This window comes from Thermobia domestica, chromosome 6 (assembly GCF_964235325.1).
Source record: "Thermobia domestica chromosome 6, izTheDome1.hap1.1, whole genome shotgun sequence".
Taxonomy (NCBI): domain Eukaryota; kingdom Metazoa; phylum Arthropoda; class Insecta; order Zygentoma; family Lepismatidae; genus Thermobia; species Thermobia domestica.
In genome coordinates, this window is record NC_137459.1 from 70284478 (window position 1) to 70308689 (window position 24212).

The window sequence follows — 24212 nt, forward strand, 5'->3', positions numbered from 1 at the left end:
CTCTCAGTTCTCAGTGAAACTCGGACTCGCACTCATTAACCTCTGTTGGAATTGTACTCTGCCGGGCTTACTATCCTTAATGGGACTTGGACTTGTAAGAAATTAAATTCTTGCACGTAATGAAATTATACTCGAGAAGCAAATCATTATACAGTTAAACTTCTTAAACAGATCACCTAGAATTTTAAGTATTTGTGTTGTGTACATGGGTAATATCCTTAAAGAAACTTTTAGTGATTTATCTACAGTTTTCAAATCAGAGCTTAATCTACAACTGAAGTACCTATTCTGATTTTCTCTCTCTCTCTCTCTCTCTCTCTCTCTCTATATATATATATATATATATATATATATATATATATATATATATATAAACGCTGCACTGTAATGAGTTGTAATGAGTTTAGTAAAATATTCATTTATGCAATGAGCAATACTTAAGAGCCATTTTCACCGCCCAAGAACTCACTCTTGCCTTTAAGTATAGGGAGAATTACAGGACTAGGTGAATTACAGAGTAGTTGAAAATTTGTATTACTCTGTACTTATGGATGGACTGAGGAATATCAAAAGAATACTTTTGTTTTCTGAATGTAGGTCTCTTGAGACTTGTAAATTCATTGGTTTTTAACCATTAGATGAGTTGATTTTTGCCATCACTCACAAGTAAAAATAACGTGCACGTGCACTGAGCTACAGAAAACTTAGGGGTAAGTACACATCCCTACAATAGTTTAAACAAAAGAAATAAAAAATTAATTACTTAGTAAAGAAATAATGATGCATATATGATCACACACATACTCTAAGAAAGTGCATTATGAGTAGGCGAGATTTTCAGACTAAAAACTTAGGTCACCGTGTGAAAGTTTACAGTATAATCATAGTTATCCACTTGCTTTCTGCGTAAATATCAGAATTAATAAAACAAATAATAGGTCAATGCTCAATCAAAAGTGAATTACAGAGAGTAAATAATTTACAACTCTGGTGTGGTTGGTCTGGCATACATTGAGATCCATATGTTTGTGTAGTATGTATTATCGGTATCTTATTACGTAAGAATGGTAACATGATTTGTAGGCAACAAACAATGTACCATGTTGCCCCTTCCCCAGTATATATCAAGGAAGCAAGGATGCATATAACACAGGATATGAAATATCCACCATGCAGAAATTGTGACACTAACATTACAAACAACTCTTCATTAACACGCATACCCACTTTGGGTAACGCGCGTACTTCTTACGGAGGCACCCCTGTTGCTTCGTCCTGTCCTGAACCGGATTAGATGCAAAATTATTTTGTTGTGACTACTGCGTACAAGTTGGCCCAGCGATAACCGTAAAGTCATTTTGGTTTTGAACACTTAAAAAAGTCGGCACTGATAAAGAATGTGTTAGAGAATTATAAGGAAAGTGAATTGTGATTGTTTCAGAGAAGAAACAGGCTTAACCTATTGCTGGAGAACTGAAACCAAGAATTTAGGTGAACGATTTTCACTTAACTCATGAATACTTTTCCTGATCCTTCTCATTTTCCCCCCAAAACCTCAAATACTTTTGGTCGGTACGTAACGTACGTACGGTTGATACTTTCATTAGTGTTCCACTTTACATGTTCACCGTCATTTCCTTCGCGCTAAACGTTTTATTCGGAAATTTCAACCCGACCGCTAATGTTCAAGCTATGCAAGTCGTGTCGGACAGACCATTGCAAGAGACTATTTCAGTTGTTGATTGAATTCCACAGTAATTTTTGTCGCATTTGTCCTGTGTTCCTGGTACTGATCCTTTTCAATGTTCGGCGATCTCTCTCCCTGAGGCTTCTCTATCGTCCATTACCATTGTTTGCGATTTTGTTTTGACACGAGTTCTGTAGACCATCATCGCCTTGCACACTGTTCCTCGCAACTCACCTGACACACTAGCAATCCTAGATAAACTTGCGCCAACTAACCACACATCTACAATTTGGCCTCTTTGAAACAGAGGTCTCCTAATTTACGTCACAACGTCTGCCCACTTCAGTAAACGCCTCCGTTCTCCCCATATAACAGGTAATACAGATGATCACCTAACTACTGCTAACAACGCTCAGGTATTGCATACATATCCTCAGTGTTACCACCTCAGATGTATTAAGTGTTGCAGACTAATATGTGCTACCGTTATTTTGATAATATCTATATATAGCAGTCACTAGTAAACGTTGATATCCTTTCTGTGATTTCAAAGTGAGGGAAGCTGTTCGTTTGGAGTTGAATGTTCAGTTTTAGCATCGTTACGTGAGCCTCCAGGTTGACATGGAATTTAAGTATTATGAGCATCTACCACCACGTGGATACCAAGCATCTCGTGACGAGTTTAGGTACCAATTTGTGATCTAAAGATATGGTGATTTTCTCATTTCACAGAAATTATAGTAAATTCGGGTTATTTACTTTAGAGAGGAAAGAAAGTATCAACCTTTCATGATGGTTCCATTGTGGTGACAGAGGAATAGCGCTTTGTTAGCTCTTGAGTTTCTTGGATTCATTCGTGCAATCAGTCCTGATTGCGATGTGTACCTTGCTTCCTTCTGTCTGAAACGATTAGTAAGACAGATTTAAATTAGGTTTCCTGTCTTCGGAATACCCGACCGATATACTAAAAGAAAATCAGCTAGAATTGTTAATATTCCAGACTTCGTAATAGAAAATAGTTTACTTATAATCAGTACAGTTTGAAAGCATGAGTTTATCAGTTCGTACATATTAATCCAATGTAAAGTAATAAAAGCATAATTTTTATTTTATAGTTGAAGCTGTGATATCTTCATACCACGGCAACATCGAAGTAGATACAATTCTGGAAGAAATATTTATAATAATCACAGATCCTGAAATAAAAGGTGACAGTCAGCATTCCATATCTGATCCGGATTCTCCAGTTTCAATGCGTGTGAGGTGTTCAAAGACAATCTTCTTATTAGTGGACTTCTTATACCAGTGGATAAGACAGTTTAGAGTTAAAAAACGAAAGAAGAATGGAAACAATGAGAGACTGCATCCTTTGTATGGAAGTGATGCCGATATTTTAGAAGGTATTTCTTTTATCTCATTGTTAAACCTATAATTTATGTTCTTTGAAAAGTAATATTCTTTAGTTCAAATTTTCTGAATTTTAGTTATCCATACAACGAAACTAACCTTTTTACGTAACTGTTGATAATTGGTTACCATGCACAAAATGAGAGAGAGAAGGTTAAATCAAGAACATTATAGCTAAAATGTGTTTCTGATTATCTACGCTAAGCGCGAAAATATACAGTACTGAAACTGGCGCGCATCTAGAACTCGCATTTGCGTTTGTCGATGGAACATAACTCGAGTCGCACGTATTTCCAGTAGTGAGGAGATAGTTGAGGTGTGCAGTTATAGTTTGAAATTGGTCTCCCGACGGAGGAAAAAGTTTTCTTAGTTTAATATTAATTCCACTTGTACAAAAGCACTCGTGAAGGGGGCCCGAGCTAGACAAAGATAGCAGTAAACACTTCCGAAAGAGATTTTAGTAGATGGTACTAAGAAACATAATTGTGTTGTTCATTACAGATTTCGCCATTCTATGGTAATATATACTGTATCAGCGGATGGGGAACTCCGGTCAACCATTAAGTGTTTGGATGAATCAGAATCACGCAATGTATTCCAGAAGGTGCTGTATTCTCCCGAACAATGTCTACGACGAAACATTTTTAAACTGAACATGAGTGATACGTCCGTCCGTTCGTCAATTGTTTATGAATATGGTTAAGTTTTCTTACCGAATACCGGTCAGATTCTTGCATGAGAGCCAGCCAGGATGTGTGGAACAGGTTTTGCCGTGGTGTATGAGGATCTAAGTTTCTTGGGAAATGTGTTTGTTTTTTTCGACAAATCTGACATTCATTTGGATCGATATAAATATCGCCAGATAACTTGATCCTTTGACTTTGAGCAGCCAGATGTTATCGACGAGAAACTACTATATAGTGCACGTGTGATCGTGTAGGCCCCTGTGACACTGAGGATGGGGAAAATTACACTTTTACCGTTACCTAGGAAAGCTACAGAGACATCGTGATTGGACTTTTTCTTTAGGATTTGAGAAGCTTGTGTCGTGCAATAGTCCTTCACATGAATAGACAGTCTTTTCATTTCAGTACTGTATATATTTTGGCCGTAATTGCTATTTTTAAAATCTGTTTATATATATTATTGTATGTTTGTATTGTATTGTATAAATCATATATATATATAGGGTCTCACCTAACTTTTCGACCTGAAATATTTCCGAAATAAAAAATGTGACAAATATAGTTACGTAAGAATGTACCCATGTCACGGGCCTATAAAATTCTGTAAACAAGAAGTGCCCCGAAAGGTCCTATCATAGGGCCCCAGGGGCCAACTTGAAATTTTCAAATAGAAACCCCTTATTTTTATTGAAGATTCTGGTTCTGCGATCAAAATTAAGCAACTTTTACTTGAAGAACTTTTTCGTTATTCTAATAGATGGCGCTGTAATCGCAAAAAAAAATGAATATCATGCATACGTCTTTTAACTTTGCGACTTCAAATATTTCCGAAATGACAAACAATGTGACAAATCTAGTTACGTAGGAATGTACCCATGTCAGGGGCCTATAAAATTCTGTAAACAACAAGTGCCCCCAGGGATCCCATCATAGGGGCCCAAGGGCCAACTTGAAAATTTCAAATGGAAACTCCCTATTTTTATTGCAGATTCTGATTCTGCGATCAAAGCTAAGCAACTTTTACTTGAAGCACATTTTCGTTATTGTACAAGGTTGACCTGTAATAAAAAAAGTGGATATTACTTCTCCCACCGAAGGCTGACGATAAACTAAATACCTCGAGAAATGCACTTGCAATTTAAGTACGTGTCCAATCATTTTAAAACATCTATTCAACTAACATAAAATATAGTTGCCTTCATCTTCACAAAATTCCGAATAGAAATTCTCTACACTAATGCAAACTCGGATACTGTGACTGAAAATACGCAACTTTTAGTTTATGTATGTTTTTTCGTTGTCCTGCTGGATAACATAAATCGCAATAATAATAATAATAATATCATTGTATGTCACCTGAGGTTGATAAATAAAAACCTGGTTCAAGAACTGGACATGCTGTGTGATGTTGGTGCTAAGACTTCCAAACAAATAAAGTTATGAATATGTTTGTAACAATATTCTTCTAAAACTGATATTTTTCTGTGAGGTTGTGGACACTATGAAAGTGGATTAACTCTAGCTCTCCGTTGGGACATAAAGTTTCAATTGGTAATCGAACATAGTGTCAAAACAGAATTAAGTTATTAATTTTTGTTATGTTTATGTAGATATGTATAAACCTGAGAGGTAAAAATGAAAGTGAACACGTAAGGTTGATCGATGGATCTATTAAAGTTTAAAAGGACATAATCGTTTTGTTGTTACGGTGATGTAGATGTGCATAATTACGATTTGATTTGAAACTGCATGTAATTCCATCTGAGAAGTGAAAGTAAATATGAACATGTAAAGTTGATCCGTAGATCTAAGAGAACAAATGTGCTCTTATAAACTTAGTGGAGCAAATAACATTTAACCAGAAGATACACGTGTGTCACCAATATGTCATATTCTGTAAATTATTATGGTTGATTGTAAATTACGGTCCAGTAACGTAGAAGCCATTAGATATTGGTAGCAGTAAGCATTATTACAGAGAACCTCTGAACACTCAAGCTGTATTTCAACTGGAATGTATTAGAGCTCTCGAAGTAAATTTCTAACGCTCTCGATGATACGAGGATGGGGCAATCACCAAAGATCATGTGCTGAAGTAAATGTAATATTTAACGAAAAAAAAATCGCGTTCCACACAATCCCATTTTGAGATCTACTGTTAAGCGTCGTAAGACGCGTCGAGGAAACGGTAACTATAAAGGATTGTAACATTCCTAGTCGACCGAAATCGGCGACAAACAGCTTGATGTTGCAGTTATTTGTAGAAAATACTCAACTTAGCATTCATAAAGCTGCTGAACAACATGACATTAGTCACATTTCTGAGAAAAGAATGCATTTAAGAAGCAGATGTGTAGCCGCCCCTTCACTTTGTTGGGTCACAACTCTGGACATCATCAAACCAACAGAAGACGGTTCCAAATAGATTTAGAATTTATGTTGGCCTGGATATCACTAAATACGCTGCCAAGTTCCCTGGTCGTGGTCCGTTGTTCTGCAGAAGTACTGTGTACTTTGTAGTGTGTAAAACCCATACGTCTAATTGGAATGTCAGCCATGAGATTATCAACACAAAATGAAGTTAATTGAATATAAGGATGCTTAAATAAGAGATACTGTATTACATGCTACTTTGTGTCGATCAGGCTTCTTAACCATGGGCCACAGACGTGAATACTATGAAGAGAACAATACGCTGTAATCATACGCGGGCTCTTCAGCGCCAGCATCAACATATTGCAGCATTGCCTCTATTTTACACATTCACCGTGACATTATTGTATACACCTGACGATAATACGTAGTCAGTAGCTATTTAAATATACAGTACTCATTCACCATGTCATCCTAAGGAAATAGAAGTAGCTAAAATGATCAAATCTGGATGTCACAACGACCATCTGTATATATTTATGCTGACTATAACCAACGACATAACTGGAAACTAAATTTCATCTATAGTATGAAAGAAGACTGGGACATCATTAGGTGTTAAGAGATTTGGTCAGAGATCTCAACTACTTACTCGAACATAGTATTCACATCAGCTTCAGGAACCAACATATCTAACATTCACTATTTTAATCGAAAAACAGATATATGTGGTTAAACTTATATGTTTATATATAATATTAAATATGGGATACAAAACAACTAGTATAATCTTCGTATTTAGAACGACATACACGTTTTGTAGTAACTAAAACGCAATTAAAACTTTTGACACTAATTTTCATGACATTTTTTAAACCATCATGTCAGTAAATTCTGTAACTACATTTTTCTTTCTTTTTCTTCTTTACATAATATTTTCATGAAGAGTTCAGTTTTCATTAAAATAACAGAATTGTAGATAGGATTTCCAAAGGGTTACAATGGTAAAATTTATAATTATTTTGTTACATATTTTTAAATATATTTAATTACAAAATTAATTTTTATTATATAGTTCATTATTCCGAATCTGCAAGCTTACTAGCATATTACACATCTAGACATAAATAATCTTTGACAAAGTGATAAAATCGATTAAATAAACAAACTATTTCAGACTTTCTTTGTATTTCATATAGGCAGATAACACGGGAGTTGACAAATTTAATTTCTATTACAGCATAAAATTTACTGTTAGGACCATGTGCCAAAATGGTCCGTTACAGTTTTGCCGGCCCATCAAAGAAAAATTTTAAAATGGTAGTTTTAAAATTTTTCACAAAATATCGTAACCTCCATTAACGTTGGACAACAAAGGGTTAACATAGCATCAAAGGGTTAACATTACAATAAAGAGTAAACATTAAAACCACAATAAGTAACACTACTCTTGATAGTGAGCCGATAATAAGATTAAAGGTTTAACTTTGGGTTAAAAGGTTTAATGTTATTTATGTATATATATATATGTTTGGACTTAAAATAAAATTTGCACACATTACATATAACTTATTAAGCAAAACAGAGTTTTCAGATGTGAAGAAAACATTAAAAGATGCTTTCAACTAATACTCACATGCGCTGCATCAAGCAAATATTCATATGCAATTATGAATGAACATCACTGTGTTGCATCAAGCAAACATTCACATTTGAGCAGAAACGAATATTTCTTTCTTTTCCACCATACTCCTGTGCACTTCATGCGTTTTTGCAATTTCTTTCTTTTCTTTCTGTGATAGTTTACACGATCATTGTCACTTTTCTTCCTTCGATTTTCATAACAGTCCTTTATTCTTAGTTTCTTTTCCCATGTCACTAATTGTTTGCAATTTTCAAATTTGCATTTGCTTTTTCTTTTATGATACTCATAACTTATTCTTTTCACTCTCTTATTAGACGTACTTGCACTCTTTTCTGACGTATGCTCAGCAGTCCTCTTGGCTACGTGTTGTTCTTTCAAACTTTTTCTTTTCCACTTTTCGTAACTACTTTCCGATTTTCTTTCGGTCCCCCGATGACAGAAGTTCAACTTTCTGAAATGTCTCCTCGTCTTCTTCCTATCCGGACTTTTGAGGTACATCTCAACGAATTCCTTTCTCCTTGTTTTCCGTAATCTCACTCTGATTTCCTTATCCAATGTTCTTTTCCTCACAAATATCAAGCAGGATAACAAATCATACAATTTATTTCGTCCTTTTCTACTATTTGTCTTTTGACAATCACATTCTTTCTTCCTACACGTTTGGCAGAAATCATTTTCCTTCTTGTCACATATTGGACAGCAATTACTTTCTTTCTGTTCACAGATTAAACAACAATCACATTCGCTCTCATTTTCTGCTTCCAACGTTTCTTCAGACGGCGTCATCTTCCCTAAATGGACTGGCTTCTTCCATTCCATTTTGATGGTTAACGTAGGCTCTTTCAATTTAGCGATCTGTCTTTTTCTCTCTTCTTTAAATTCCTCCTCAGAGACGTTTCGTTCGACAATTCTATATTGCTCTTCATTATTTCGTTTGATCTCCGTCTCCTGCATTTCCGTTAGTACTGTCTTCGTTTGAGTAGTATCGCTAGACACATCTTTCCTCAATTCACTATTGAACAGAATCATGGTCGCCTTGAGATCTGTTATTTCCTTCTTCCTATCCTCCTTGTTCTGTTGCAACGCTGAAGTGAACTTTTCCTCTCCCTGTTGCAACGCTGAAGTGAACTTTTCCTCCAATCTACTACTGAGCTCACGAAACTCTCTCAGCATAAATTGCATTTCCTGAGACATTTGAGGCACTTCTGTTCGACTGTCGACACTTCCGGCACACTCTTGATGCGATGATCTTCCAAGATCATTCATTCCTATTTCAGTCTCTTTTTCTAAACATTTCTTGCATTTCCACTTATGATGAGGACTACAAACTATCTCATACTGTTCCGGTTCAAGGTCCAAACATTCAACGTGGAAAACGGTCTCACACTCTTCGCATTTCACTGTGGGTTCACTTTCACCCTCTTTTGGTTCACAACCACAAACGTATTTCAATTGGGATTTTCTATTTCCCGTTACATTTCTTTTGTTCCTTGACTTTGTCATATTTTCATATACTGGATCCCCGACTATCTCTACACCTTCGTCACATGATCTTGAATTACGTCTCTTTCGTAGATTTTTCACAAGATACATCCACAAACCTTCACAACCACGACTAGGATGCCAAATAGAGATACTAGCGCCCTCTAGTGAAATCCTGGCTGGGTCGCCATTCTCTACTGTAGCCGCCCCTTCACTTTGTTGGGTCACAACTCTGGACATCATCAAACCAACAGAAGACGGTTCCAAATAGATTTAGAATTTATGTTGGCCTGGATATCACTAAATACGCTGCCAAGTTCCCTGGTCGTGGTCCGTTGTTCTGCAGAAGTACTGTGTACTTTGTAGTGTGTAAAACCCATACGTCTAATTGGAATGTCAGCCATGAGATTATCAACACAAAATGAAGTTAATTGAATATAAGGATGCTTAAATAAGAGATACTGTATTACATGCTACTTTGTGTCGATCAGGCTTCTTAACCATGGGCCACAGACGTGAATACTATGAAGAGAACAATACGCTGTAATCATACGCGGGCTCTTCAGCGCCAGCATCAACATATTGCAGCATTGCCTCTATTTTACACATTCACCGTGACATTATTGTATACACCTGACGATAATACGTAGTCAGTAGCTATTTAAATATACAGTACTCATTCACCATGTCATCCTAAGGAAATAGAAGTAGCTAAAATGATCAAATCTGGATGTCACAACGACCATCTGTATATATTTATGCTGACTATAACCAACGACATAACTGGAAACTAAATTTCATCTATAGTATGAAAGAAGACTGGGACATCATTAGGTGTTAAGAGATTTGGTCAGAGATCTCAACTACTTACTCGAACATAGTATTCACATCAGCTTCAGGAACCAACATATCTAACATTCACTATTTTAATCGAAAAACAGATATATGTGGTTAAACTTATATGTTTATATATAATATTAAATATGGGATACAAAACAACTAGTATAATCTTCGTATTTAGAACGACATACACGTTTTGTAGTAACTAAAACGCAATTAAAACTTTTGACACTAATTTTCATGACATTTTTTAAACCATCATGTCAGTAAATTCTGTAACTACATTTTTCTTTCTTTTTCTTCTTTACATAATATTTTCATGAAGAGTTCAGTTTTCATTAAAATAACAGAATTGTAGATAGGATTTCCAAAGGGTTACAATGGTAAAATTTATAATTATTTTGTTACATATTTTTAAATATATTTAATTACAAAATTAATTTTTATTATATAGTTCATTATTCCGAATCTGCAAGCTTACTAGCATATTACACATCTAGACATAAATAATCTTTGACAAAGTGATAAAATCGATTAAATAAACAAACTATTTCAGACTTTCTTTGTATTTCATATAGGCAGATAACACGGGAGTTGACAAATTTAATTTCTATTACAGCATAAAATTTACTGTTAGGACCATGTGCCAAAATGGTCCGTTACAGTTGGATCTCCTGGCTGTGGAATGTAAGAAAGAGTGTGACAAGAATTAGACTACCAAACGGAAACTTTGACAAGGAACATAACACGCATGTATTTATAAACAAAAAATAATTTTGAGTTTTCTATCATTTAACATAAGCAGCATGTCACTCTGACTAAACTCACGTTAGTTATTAACCTTTGAAATCGGGAAAATAATTTACAATAGCCCACTATCAGGCCAGTAGCCAGCCCAAAAATATAGGGGGGAGGGGGGCTGGTAGAAGTTACGGGGGACGATCCAACCATATTATAGTTCATTTGCAAACCTACTGTGAAACTTTTAGAGGGGCCAGCAGAAATTTAGGGGGGGCAGACCCCCGTGGATACGGGCTTGCCCTGTTAATCAATTAAGTTTCTTTGCGCTTTATCCGGTTTTCTACATTTGTTCTGTGAAATATCCTTTGCCATTCTTGCTTTTACGTACTAGTGGGAAATAATGATCTTACTTAATCTGTCAGTGACACGTAACATTTAACAAAAATATAGGTCTGCTTGAACTACAATTCTACGGAAGATGTTTCTTGTTGCAAAACACAAAAACTTTTCATTCCATATGGTAATGGTCTACCACGGTCGCATTGAAATGAAAATATTGGACACGTATTTCGTGCTTTTTAATTGCACGTGTATTTCTCGAGATATTTACTTTATTATCAATCCCAGATAGCGTCCGATGATATTACTTTCTATGTGATTACAGCACCATCTAGGCGGATAACGAAAAATACTTCAAGTAAAATTTGCGTATTTGCGGTCGCAGAATCAGAATCTGCGATAAAAATAGGGAATTTCCATTTCAAACTTTCAAGTTGGCCCCTGAAGCTATATGATGGAACCCCTGGCGGCACTTATTGTTTACAGAATTTTATAGGCCCCTGACATGGGTACATTCTTACGTAACTAGATTTGTCACATTGTTTGTCACTTCGGAAATATTTGAGGTCGCAAAGTTAGGAGACGTACGTACGATGATATTCATTTTTTTTGCTATTACAGCGTCATCTATTAAAATAACGAAAAAGTGCTTCAAGTAAAAGTTGCTTAGTTTTGATCGCAGAATAAGAATCTGCAATAAAAATAAAGGGTTTATTTGAAATTTTCTAGTTGGCCCCTGGAGCCCTATGATGGGACCCCTGGGGGCACTTGCTGTTTACAGAATTTTATAGACCTCTGACATGGGTACATTCTTACGTAACTAGATTTGTCACTTTTTTTTTGTCATTTTGGAAATATTTCAGGTCGCAAAGTTAGGTGAGACATCCTTATATATATATATATAATTTGTGAAATATTGCGTTTAACACCACACCTACTTTGTTTCCACACGCTCACTAACACTTTTATTCTGCACAATTACAATTACATTCAAAACTGTACAATGTATTTTATTCTCCTAAGGACGACATACATACTAATATAGTTTTGCAGCTGAAATCTATTAATGATACTAGTACCTTACAATCTGGGTTCAATGTGGCCATTCAGTTATTGGGAGGACCATATGTTGATACAGCATCTTAGGAGTTATAGAAAGTCGACATTGAGAGCTTGGTCTTTTTATGCTCATGTAGTTGACTATGAATGACACAAACATCAATAAACAATGTCGCGCCTAGTATTCCTTTCTAAATATTTTTCAATACATCTTCGTGAAAGCTGGAGTTGATACGTTCATACAATTGATACTGAAAACAATAAGCAGTATCGTCTCCAGGATTTCTGATAAATAATTTTCAATACACTTCACAACGCTTCTCGTTTCCATTCATTCCACAAATCCTCTGACACATTAATCTTGGACTTTAGTTGAGCTTTTAAAATAGTAAAGAATGTGTTGGGAATACGCTTTTAAGAACTCTCAAATTATGAAAAGATCATTAATTACTTACAGTGAAATGATCAGTTAAGAACCAAAATACAGGAATGTTTTAGCATTGTAGTTGAGGTGTTTTTTTGTTCTTACGGAACACTCACGTTATGGATATGGATTCAGAATTATGATCGGTGTATGAATCTGGTACAGTTGACGGATGCACAAATCATCATGCAGGATCAATCCTTATAGGATAGATCGTTCCAAAAGAGCTGATTTAACATCCGAAACATGCGGCTGAAGTTACAAGATACACAGGTGGCTAACTTATCAGAGTAATATACAACACACACGTTTTGGAAAAAATTATGTATAACAGGGTAATTAATTTTTTATTGAAAGAAAATGTTATCTCAACAAAACAACATGGCTTCCTTAAAGGTCGATCTGCAAACACGGCAATATTTAATTTCATTGAGAAAGTAAGAAATATTGTAGATAAGAAAGAAAACTGTATAGGAATCTTTCTTGATTTGTCTAAAGCTTTCGATACAGTACAACACAGTTTACTTTTGAACAAACTGGAGAACTGTGGAATACGTGGTAAAGCAAGGGACTGGTTTATTTCGTACTTAAAAAATCGTAGGCAGGTCGTAGAAATAACGCATAAGAATAATAACATTGTAGAAAGCTATTTATCAAATGAATTATATATAAAACACGGAATTCCACAAGGATCTATTCTAGGGCCATTGCTCTTCCTTTTATATATTAATGATTTTGAAAAAAGCATATCTTCGGCAGATGTTACCCTTTTCGCTGACGATACCACTCTGCTAGTGAGTGGAAAAAATGAAAAATTATTGGAACAGAATGCTAGGCAAACACTAAATTAAGTATCTCTTTGGATGAAGAACAATAATCTTTTTGTTAATGTTGAAAAATCCATTGCTATAAATTTTCATAACAAGTGCAGTAAACCAATATACCCTAACCTATATCTGAACCAAAATAAAATTAACTATACAACACACTGTTCGTTTTTAGGCCTTACTATAGATCATAACCTGACATGGGAATTTCATATAGAGTCAGTTATTAATAAATTAAATAGAATATGTTATGCACTAAGGATTATTAGAAAGAAGGTAAATTTAAAATTAGCTAAAACCTTGTACCATTCGTGTTTTAATTCTATCTTGCAATATGGTATCATGTTCTGGGGAAATTCAAGTCAGAGATTTAATGTTTTCAAAATTCAGAAGAAAGCCATAAGAATACTTTGTGATAAGAAGCCGAATTTTTCTTGTAGACATTTGTTTAAGGAGGTCAATATACTTCCTCTGGATAGTTTATATTTGTATCGTCTCTTTTTGTATTTGAAAGAACACTCATCGGCATTCGTAACAAATAAGGATGTACATAATCATAATACGCGAAATAAGAATGATTTTCATTTGTGTAATCACCGGTCAGCAATATATCAAAAAAGTGTAAGTTATGGTGGTGTTAAGTTGTACAACATGTTGCCTATTGATATAAAGTATGAAGAAAATATGAAAAGGTTCAGACAAAAGTTAAAATTATTTCTATTAGAAAATTCTTGTTATACGATTGAGGAGTACGTAAATGTCATGACAAAGTAATATTACTTTATTTTACTCATGTAATTTTTTTTTTTTTTTTTTTTTTTTTGGAAATATGACGCATGTTACACTTACTTGAGGACATTCCTCGTACTTGTAAGTTCATACAAAAGAAATAAATACAATACAACACCTGCTGGTTCAAATAAATAAGTAAAATATGAATAGGGGTCGCGGTGTCTGAGTTGTAAATATCACAGGTGCGTGGGGTCCCTGGTTCGATCCCACCTTGCACAAAGTAGTTTTTGTGGTGGACAAACACCGTGTGTATAGGTTTTCTGAGGATCCTCCCATTTTCTTCCATCATTTTGTTCATTTTCTCTTCATCACCATCTTCAGGTTACACAACATATAACGTGGAACGTAAAACTGAAACGTTTTAATTTTTCAAAAAATAAATAAAAATCAAGTCATTCAGTTTTACTCCGCTTAAAACAGATGCTTTTAAGTAAATTTGTTAGCATTCTAATTTGATTTTTGGTCGTAGTAGCAACTCTTTGGTTGGTCACGCAGAAGAATAGTGAACGAGATACGCGCACACACACACACACACTCACTCACTCTCTCTCTGTTCCAATTCAAGAAAAATATAGAATCGGAAATTAATCTGTCTGTATCAGTTTAATGAACCATAATTTGTTGTTCACAAATAACAAGTGACTGATTGAAAAGAAAAAAAAAAAAGAAAATGGTTACTATTTTGTTACCAATTGTCCGGAAAATTGAACGTGCCATTTGAAGAAGGAAAGTGTAAGAGTAGCTGATTTTGAGAAATTAAAACAAAACTTCTTGCTGGCTAAGATATGCTGTTTCTTTAAATTTGGGTAAATATGCCATTGAATTACTTGTCAAAGTCATGCGATTGTAACGTTTATTTCCTAATAAGTGCGTCTTGCGAATGTGTAGATATTGGGTGTAAAACCTCATTTTGGCTAAAGTAAAGTGGCACGTTCAATTGCGTAGATACTTACTTCTACTACTAAATACTATGCTCATAATTTTAGAATTTAATTTAATTAATTACTAATTGTACTAGAGGAAATAAAAGCTTTGATGAATGTATTCAGGATATAACCGAATTCAAAATTGAAGAATACTGAAACAATGTATAGTCATATCTCTCCTTTGTTCTGTTTAAATTAGGTTGAAGACTTCGTGTATACAGCTGTGAAAGAAGTGTAGGGAAACTCAGATTGGATTGGATTAGATTTTATTTTATCGGTCGAAAAAGTGTAAAACGCTTTTTCAGGCCAGCCACGCTGAATGAGGTTTCCCTGGGTTTTCCTTATTCACACCAGGCAAATGCTGGGGTGGTACCTAACTTATATGTCCCAGGCCGCTTCCTTCCTTCCCCAATCCTTTCTTCCTTCCCTTTTCACGTATTGTGTGCTCGCCGAGGGACGTCATCCCTCAAACGTGACGGGCTAAGTGGCCATAGATGCCGAAAGCCCAGAAATCTATAAATCCTACATCCTAGATTTTATTTTAGTTTAGCGTCCCGTTTAGCAGCGCGGCTATATAAGACGTGGACCTATAGCTTAACATGGTATTCGAACCACGTGAGCTACCGAGAATCGAGCCCTATTCTCTCCCGCTCAAGAGAATATTAATAGAATATTGAAGATACTTAATATCCTGTTTTCAGCTATGGCAATTTAGATTTACAAGTTTACTTATAAGTTTAGTTTTGTATTATTATTATTATTATTATTATTATTATTATTATTATTATTATTATTATTATTATTATTATTATTATTATTATTACCATGTATGTTAACATTGTTAGATTTGGCAAACTAAATCATTTTATTTATTTTTAATAGATTTTGTGAATGGTATCCCTGATATGGAATTTTCACAAATTAACTACGAATGTAAAGAATACGCTCGCTCTTTAGTTTTCTCTGAAAAAGCTATAAGAAAATGTCCTAAAAACTTGGAACAGATCTTGCAGCTGCAAGCAGTAAGTATTTATATTTTGTACTATACAATATATAAATTTTCTTCTACTCCTGGACTATTCAATTACTATAAATTATTACGATTTTACGACACGTGTTGATTGTATTTGGAAATGACGACAAATCACATGTTTGAAAAAGTGTAATACTCAACTGGTCACAAACTTCGAAACTGTTTCGTTTTGTCTATATATATAATATTGTGGTAAAACTTGTGATTACTGTAAATTTTATTTCTACTTTTCCATTTTTTGTGAACAACTGTTCTGTTCTATTGGATATTAACTCGTTGATTGTAAGTTTATTTTCCTTTTGGTTTAATTCGTCTCCTCCTCTACATCTGTAGTATTTTAAACTGTATTCAAAGAATGATAAAATACAACTGCGCCACGAATCGTACGTAGGTTCTCCAGCTTGTCATTCTCGTGTGCTAACCATTATGCTAGCCAGTTCGTCCGCTTACTAAACACCAGGGTTGACAAAAACCATGCTTTAAAAAAAATTGTTTAAACCCGGTTTTTTGGTTTAAATCAGATTTCTTAAAAAAAAAAAAAAGGTTTAAATAATTTGCTCTGTGTATTTATACTACATATGAACAAAAATAAGTTTGTTTCCCCTTAGTGTTATTATGCAACAACGGGGTTAAACTGGAAGGGGTCACGTAAGCTTATAGGAGAATCCAAACCGCTTCTCGGCTTACATCCGGGAGAAATTGTCCTCTTTTTGAACTTGGAACAGCAGAATGGATGTCTTTTTGGACTTCACTCTAACGCCAATGGTATATTCGCTTATTTGGAAATCAGGACTGTCCCGTTTCATTAAAAAATTGGGTGGTCCGGTCAGTAAATTTCTTAAATCGGGAAACTCCGGCCTTAGCCACCGGGAAAATATTGTTATTACTTTAAATGCAAAGCAATAACGGGAAAATCCCGTTATTGCATTGCATGTAACATTTTACGGTCAGCGTATCATAATCAGTACGCTAAAACTGAGGTATTAAATCACAAATTTAGTATGTACATATCATTTAATAAAATTAATACTGAAAGTCCAATCCAAGCTAACGTTGGAAGCTACGTAGGCAGTCGATATATTTTGCCAATTTCTATCAATATATTTAAGCAACCTTGGCTTCTTTATAAAACAACAGGCATTCGGGCAAGCAGAAATATACAATTTGGTTTCGTTTCGTAATTTTAGGCTTAACATCCTTACGTAATACCGAGGTTATCAAGAAGACGACTTTCTCTTAAAATGACATCCGAACTGCCAGGGGGTGCTCTTATCCTATGTGTATGTCCCGAACCTCTACTTTCACGCTGTCTTTACAGTGACGTCGCCAGCGAGGAACTTAGAGCTTGTCGTCTGCTTGGCGCGCGAAGATTTGCTAGTAAGACCACAAACAATTCTTTATTTATTTAGGGTTTTTGCTATATTGAATTGTGTTGCTTTCTTTTCTAGTGGTGTACGTGGACGAATATTATTTAATAGAGAAAAGGTCTATATCTCGGATGATTTCTTTACGTGGGCTTGGCTGTACAGACATGCAACATTGCAAGATAGTGTGAACTTGAGTACGTGTGTACATATGTATTTTTACGTGTATTTGTCTTTCATCTCCAAGTGTTCCATATTATAGAATTAGGAATGTACCGACATATCGGTATCGGTAATATCAGCCACTTTTGGGAGTATCGGTATCGGCATTGGCAAATAAACACCGATATTTACCGATACATTTTTCAAACTATTTTCAGTTTGTTTAATATTAACAGTGACACTTATATTTCATCGGTTTCTTTTAGAGTTAAAAGTTGTTCTAAATTATTATCAATTGTACAATCAATCGATTTCTTTATGCATGTATACGCCTTTGATTTGCACTATTTATACTTAACTGATAGTTTTAGTCCCTCCATGCTAAAATAGTGAAGAAAAGACAAAGGTCTTCAGTCAGGATCATAGGCACCCGAAGAAAATTTTCTAGGGGGAGCCGATTTCCCGATTTCAAAGTAAAATACAGTAAGTTTATTTTCCTTATTCATTTTCAAAAATTTCTATGTATGCATGAAGTTCATAATTTAAAATTATTTTTCGATATTTTTTCTGCTTATTGGTCCTCTAGATATTTATTTGAGTTAGAAATCAGAGTAAAACTCCGGGACGTCGTGTGGGTAGAACAGGTGGGGCTGTTGCCGCACGCCTTGCACCACAGAATGGAAGAGTTTGACCGTTGAGGAAAACTAGCAGGTTAACTATTTCTAATTCATGGTTGACATTAGTGTTGTCCACGAGACGAGACCGAGGCGAGAAATGTCTCGTCTCGTCTGCAATTCGAGACGAGAAGACTCTTTTAAATTCGTTTAAATTTAAAAATATGCGAGTTCTCGTCTCGTTTTCGAGGCAAGATGAGAAACTTCATGAGTCTCATTTTGAACACGAGTTCACCCAAGTATTAGACCTTAAACACTGGTTTAGTGTTGCATGGTTCATCGTTAAAAAAAATGATAAAGTGATTGTAAGAACACAAGGAAGAGCATTCAAAGATACCCAAGTCATTACACAATATACTCCAATAATAAATATGGTTTAACTGTTGATATATCTCATCCTTCGTGGATCTCTCGTGACTTTAGGAAGTCAGGACAAATTTTGTACACAAATTTATACAAGAGGCTAGAGAAACTTCGAGGCGAGACGAAAAGAGCTTTTTTCGAAAATCGGTTCTACAAGACGAGAAAACCTAATTTCTCGTCTCGTCTCGATTCGTAACACTAGTTAGCATACAAATATTTAGATATAAACCAAACACATTTTTCCGGACTGTGTACTATTAAAATGTCACGAAGTGCAATCATAGCGTCAACAATGGTTACATTAAATATAATCTGTGGTGGATAGTCGATATGACGTTTAACACGGATGGGTTCCGTTTTAATAATCATGTGGTGAAGATATGAATTGGCAATTTTAAACTTTAAGCCTGGGTGCCGTATATTGAACAAAATAAATTGCTAGGCATCAAAGGGCTTCCGCAACTGAATGCGTCGACGATCTATTATTATTATTATTATTATTATTATTATTATTATTATTATTATTATTATTATTATTATTATCCATGGTTTTAAGTATTTATTGAGATATTCCTATCAGTAATCACAAAGTAATCTATTTATGCCGGGTGTGGAACTCACCTTATCATTGGCTCCGCAATTACTTTAACTCCAGGCACCGGAAATTTCAGAGATTGCCCTGGTAAAACACATATTTATCTGCAACTTTACTTAAATACATTCATAGTAACATTTCAGATATAAATACATTTAAAATGTAATTATAATTCAACAATTATCTATCTCATCAAAAAATAAATAAATGATCATGCATCACAGGTACATCGTTAATTTTCCATAATATAAATTGCGTTAAGATGATGTTCTATTTATTGCTGGCTTATTTATTATTTATTTATTTATTTGTAGTTTGAGTGTAGGAGAATGTTGTGACAGCGAAAATGTTATGGATAAAGAAAAAGAAAAGACATTCTGGCTGCTTCGTACACCTCTATACCTACTTGCTACTCCTCGCTGGTGACGTCACGCAAAACGAGGAGCAAAGCGTCTGTGCGTATAGCCCAACCTTTCCTTCTAGTAACCTTGCGAACTGATACTTCGTTTAGACTTGAAAGAAGGGTTGTGGTTCGACCGAGAATTGAACATGGGACACCTTGATTAAAATGTGAAAAGGAGATAAAACTAATGCAGATGGTTTGATACGTGGAAACGTCACTTGCAGATCACACGATTTAAAGGGTTTTTTTTTTTTTTTTTTTTTATCCTTTCTTTAAACCAGTTGGTTTCTTTGAAAGAAACAGCTGGTTTAAACCACCTTGATTTAAACTAGCCAACTCTGCTAAACATGTCCTCACTGTTTAGTTCGTCGCTCACCTATTCATACCGTTAAAAGTGTTCACGTATAGACATTAGTTTTTTTCAAGTGAAACATAGGTCATAGCTCGTTCTGTATGATCTGAATGGCTCAACGCCAGCCTGAGAATATGTGACTGATCTGGAGAAGGAGTGGACGGCATTATGGTTAACACACTGTTACAGTATGACAAAATTCAGATACAGAGTTAGCGGCCGGTCGCATTTTTTCACTCCTTCATTTTCTGTCTCATGAGGTAATCTCTTAATATTCCTGTTATTAATTTTAAGGTTATTCATTACGTCCAAATAGTTTGTGTCTAAAACGGTAGATGGCGCCACCGTCACCAATGTTAACATATGCAACTAATAAAATTAAAACAATCAAAAATAAAATGAACAATTCAAAAATTAAGCAAAAACGGATATAATCTGGTTAATGGACGTTACAAAATCTAGGGAATGGTACGTGTCAATTTCACTTATTGTTATTAGTTTCATTGTTAGAGGCCACCATTGTTAAGTAAACAATCAACTTTATCTGCCGTACTTTCTACCAGAAACTGACCAAACTTTACACACTCATTTAAGATTGAAATATCTAGGGAATGGTACGTGTCGATTTCACATATTGTTGTTAGTTTCATTGTTGAAGACCACCATTGTTAAATAAACAATCAACTTTATGTGCCACACTTTCTAAAACTGACCAAACTTGGCACACCCATCCGATTAGCACAGAGACATCTAGCGAATGGTACCTGTCGATTGTTCGACAGGTTTCATTGTTCGAGGAAACCATTGTTAAACAAACAATTGCTGGATTTTCCATTGTTAAATAAACAATTAACTTTATCTGCCATACTTTATACTACAAACTAACCAAACTTGGCATACTCATTTACAATTGAGACATCTATGGAACCGTACGTGTCTATTTCACTTATTGTTGTTAGTTTCATTGTTAGAGGACATCATTGTTAAATAAAGAATCAACTTTATCTGCCATACTTTCTACCAGAAACTGACAAAACCTTACACACTCATTTAAGATTGAAATATCTAGGGAAAGATATGTATCGATTTCTTATATTGTTGTTAGTTTCATTGTTCAAGACCATCATTGTTAAATACACAAGCGTTGGATTTCTACATTGTTAAATAAACGATCATCTTCATCTGCCATACTTTCTAACACAAACTGACCAAACTTGGCGCACCCATCGGATTACCACAGAGATATATACTGAATGGTGCCAATCAATTTCTCATATTGTTGTTAGCTTCATTCTTCGAGGCCACCATTGTTAAACAATCGTTGGATTTCTCCATTATTAAATAAACAATAACTTTATCTGCCATACTTTCTACCACAAACTGACCAAACTTGCACAATCATTTACGATTGAGATGTCGATGGAACGGTACGTGCCGATTTCACTTATTGTTGTTAGTTTCATTGTTAGAGGCCACCATTGTTAAAAAAAAACAATCAACTTTATCTGCCACACTTTCTACCAGAAACTGACCAAACTTTGCACACGCATTTAAGATTGAAGTATCTAGGGAATGGTACGTGTCGATTTCACATATTGTTGTTCTTTCATTGTTAGATCCACCCTTGTTAAATAAACAATCAAGCTTTTCTGCCACACTTTCTACCACAAACTAACCAAAAATTGCAGAATCATTTAAGATTAAGATATCTATGGAATGGTATGGGTCGATTTCACATATTGTTGTTTGTTTCATTGTTAGAGGCCACCATTGTTAAACAAACAATCAACATTAATGGCCATACGTTCTACCAGAAACTGACCAAACTTTGCACACCCATTTAAAGTTGACATATCTACGGAATGCTATGTGTCGATTTCACATATTGTTGTTAGTTTCATTGTTGTAAGACACTATTGTTAAATACATAATCGTTGGATTTCTTCATTATTAAACAACATTCAACTTTATCTGCCATATTTTCTACCACAAACTGACCAAACTTGCACAATCATTTACGATTGAGATGTCGATGGAACGATACGTGAAGATTTCACTTATTGTTGTTACTTTCATTCTTAGAGGCCACCATATTTAAAAAAACACAATCAACTTTCTCTGCCACACGTTCTACCAGAAACTGTCCAAACTTTGCACACGCATTTAAGATTGAAATATTTAGGGAATGGTACGTGTTGATTTCACATATTGTTCTTTCGTTGTTAGATGCCACCATTGTTAAATAAACAATCAAGATTTTCTGCCACACTTTCTACCAGAAACTAACCAAACTTGCACAATCATTTACGATTGAGATATCTATGGAATGGTATGGGTCGATTTCACATATTGTTGTTAGTTTCATTGTTAGAGGACACCATTTTAAGTAAAGAATCAACTTTTTCTGCCGTACTTTCTACCACAAACTGACCAAACTTTATACATCCATTTAAGATTGAGATATCTAAAGAATAGTACGTGTCGATTCCACATATTCTTGTTAGTTTCATTACTGAAGGCCTACATAGTTAAGTAAACAGTCAACTTTATCTAACACACTTTCTAACACAAACTGATCAAACTTGGCACACCCATCGGATTACCACAGAGATATCTACTGAATGGTACCAATCGATTTCACATGTTGTTAGTTTCACTGTTCGAGGCCACCATTTTAAAACAATCGTTGGATTTTTCCATTATTAAATAAACTATCAACTTTATCTGCCATACTTTATACTACAAACTAACTAAACGTGGCATACTTATTTACGATTGAGATATCTATGGAATGGTACGTGTCGATTTCATTTATTGTTGTTAGTTTTATTGTTAGAGACCGCCATTTTTAAATAAACAATCAACTATATCTGCCATACTTTCTACCAGAAACTGACCAAATTTTGCATACCCCTTGAAAGTTGAAATATCTACGGAATGCTATGTGTCGATTTCACATGTTGTTGTTAGTTTCATTATTGATGGCCACCATTGTTAAATACAGAATCGTTGGATTTCTCCAGTGTCCAGTCAGCTTTTGTCTGCCATATTTTCTACCACAAACTAACCAAACGTGGCACACTCATTTACGATTGAGATATCAATAGAATGGTTCGTGCCGATTTCACATATTGTTAGTTTCATTGTTAGAGGCCACTGTTGTTAAGTAAACAATCAACTTTATCTTTCGTACTTTCTACGAGAAAATGAAGAAACTTTGCACACCCATTTAAGATTGCAGTATCTAGGGAATGGTACGTGTGGATGCCACATATTGCTGTTAGTTTCATTCTTGAAGGTCACTATTCTTAAATAAACAATCAACTTTATCTGCCATACTTTCTAAAACAAACTGACCAAATTTGGCACACCCATCGGATTTGCACAGAGATATCTACTTAATGGTACTAGTCGATTTCACATATTGTTTTTAGTTTCATTGTTCGAGGCCACCAATATTAAATAAACAATCGTTGGATTTCCCCATGGTTAAATAAACAATCAACTTTATCTGCCACACTTTCAACCACAAACTAACCAAACTTGGCACACTCATTTAGGATTGAGATATCTATGGAATGGTATGTGTCGATTTCACTAATTGTTGTTACTTTCATTGTTAGAGGCCAGGTTTGTTAAATGAACAATCAACTATATGTGCCATACTTTCTACCAGAAATTGGCCAAACCTTGCACACACATTTAAGATTGAAATATCTAGGGAAACAAATGTGTCGATTTCTCATATTGTTGTTAGTTTCATTGTAAAGATCACCATTGTTAAATAAACATTCGTTGGATTTCTCCATTGTTAAATAAACGATCAACTTTATCTGCCATACTTTCTACCACAAACTAAGCAAACTTTGCTCACTCATGAACGATTGAGATATCTATAGAATGGTATGTGTCGATTTCACATATTGTTGTTCTTTCATTGTTGAATGCCACCATTGTTAAATAAACAATCGTTGAATTTCTAAATTGTTACCTAAACAATCAACTTTATCTTACACTCTTTCTACCACAACTAACCAA

The 24212-nt window shown here is 34.8% G+C and overlaps 1 protein-coding gene across 3 annotated transcripts in view; it reads left to right on the plus strand.

The window, feature by feature from the left end:
* The window catches only part of LOC145688047 (serine/threonine-protein kinase ATR-like), a 297516-nt gene that overhangs the window by 172019 nt on the left and 101285 nt on the right, over nt 1-24212 (plus strand). For all 3 annotated transcript variants that reach the window (XM_081761752.1, XM_081761751.1, XM_081761753.1), the window contains 2 exons: nt 2803-3087; nt 16111-16250. In XM_081761752.1, coding sequence (XP_081617878.1) covers nt 2803-3087; nt 16111-16250 — 425 coding nt within the window. The remainder of the gene's footprint in view (nt 1-2802; nt 3088-16110; nt 16251-24212) is intronic.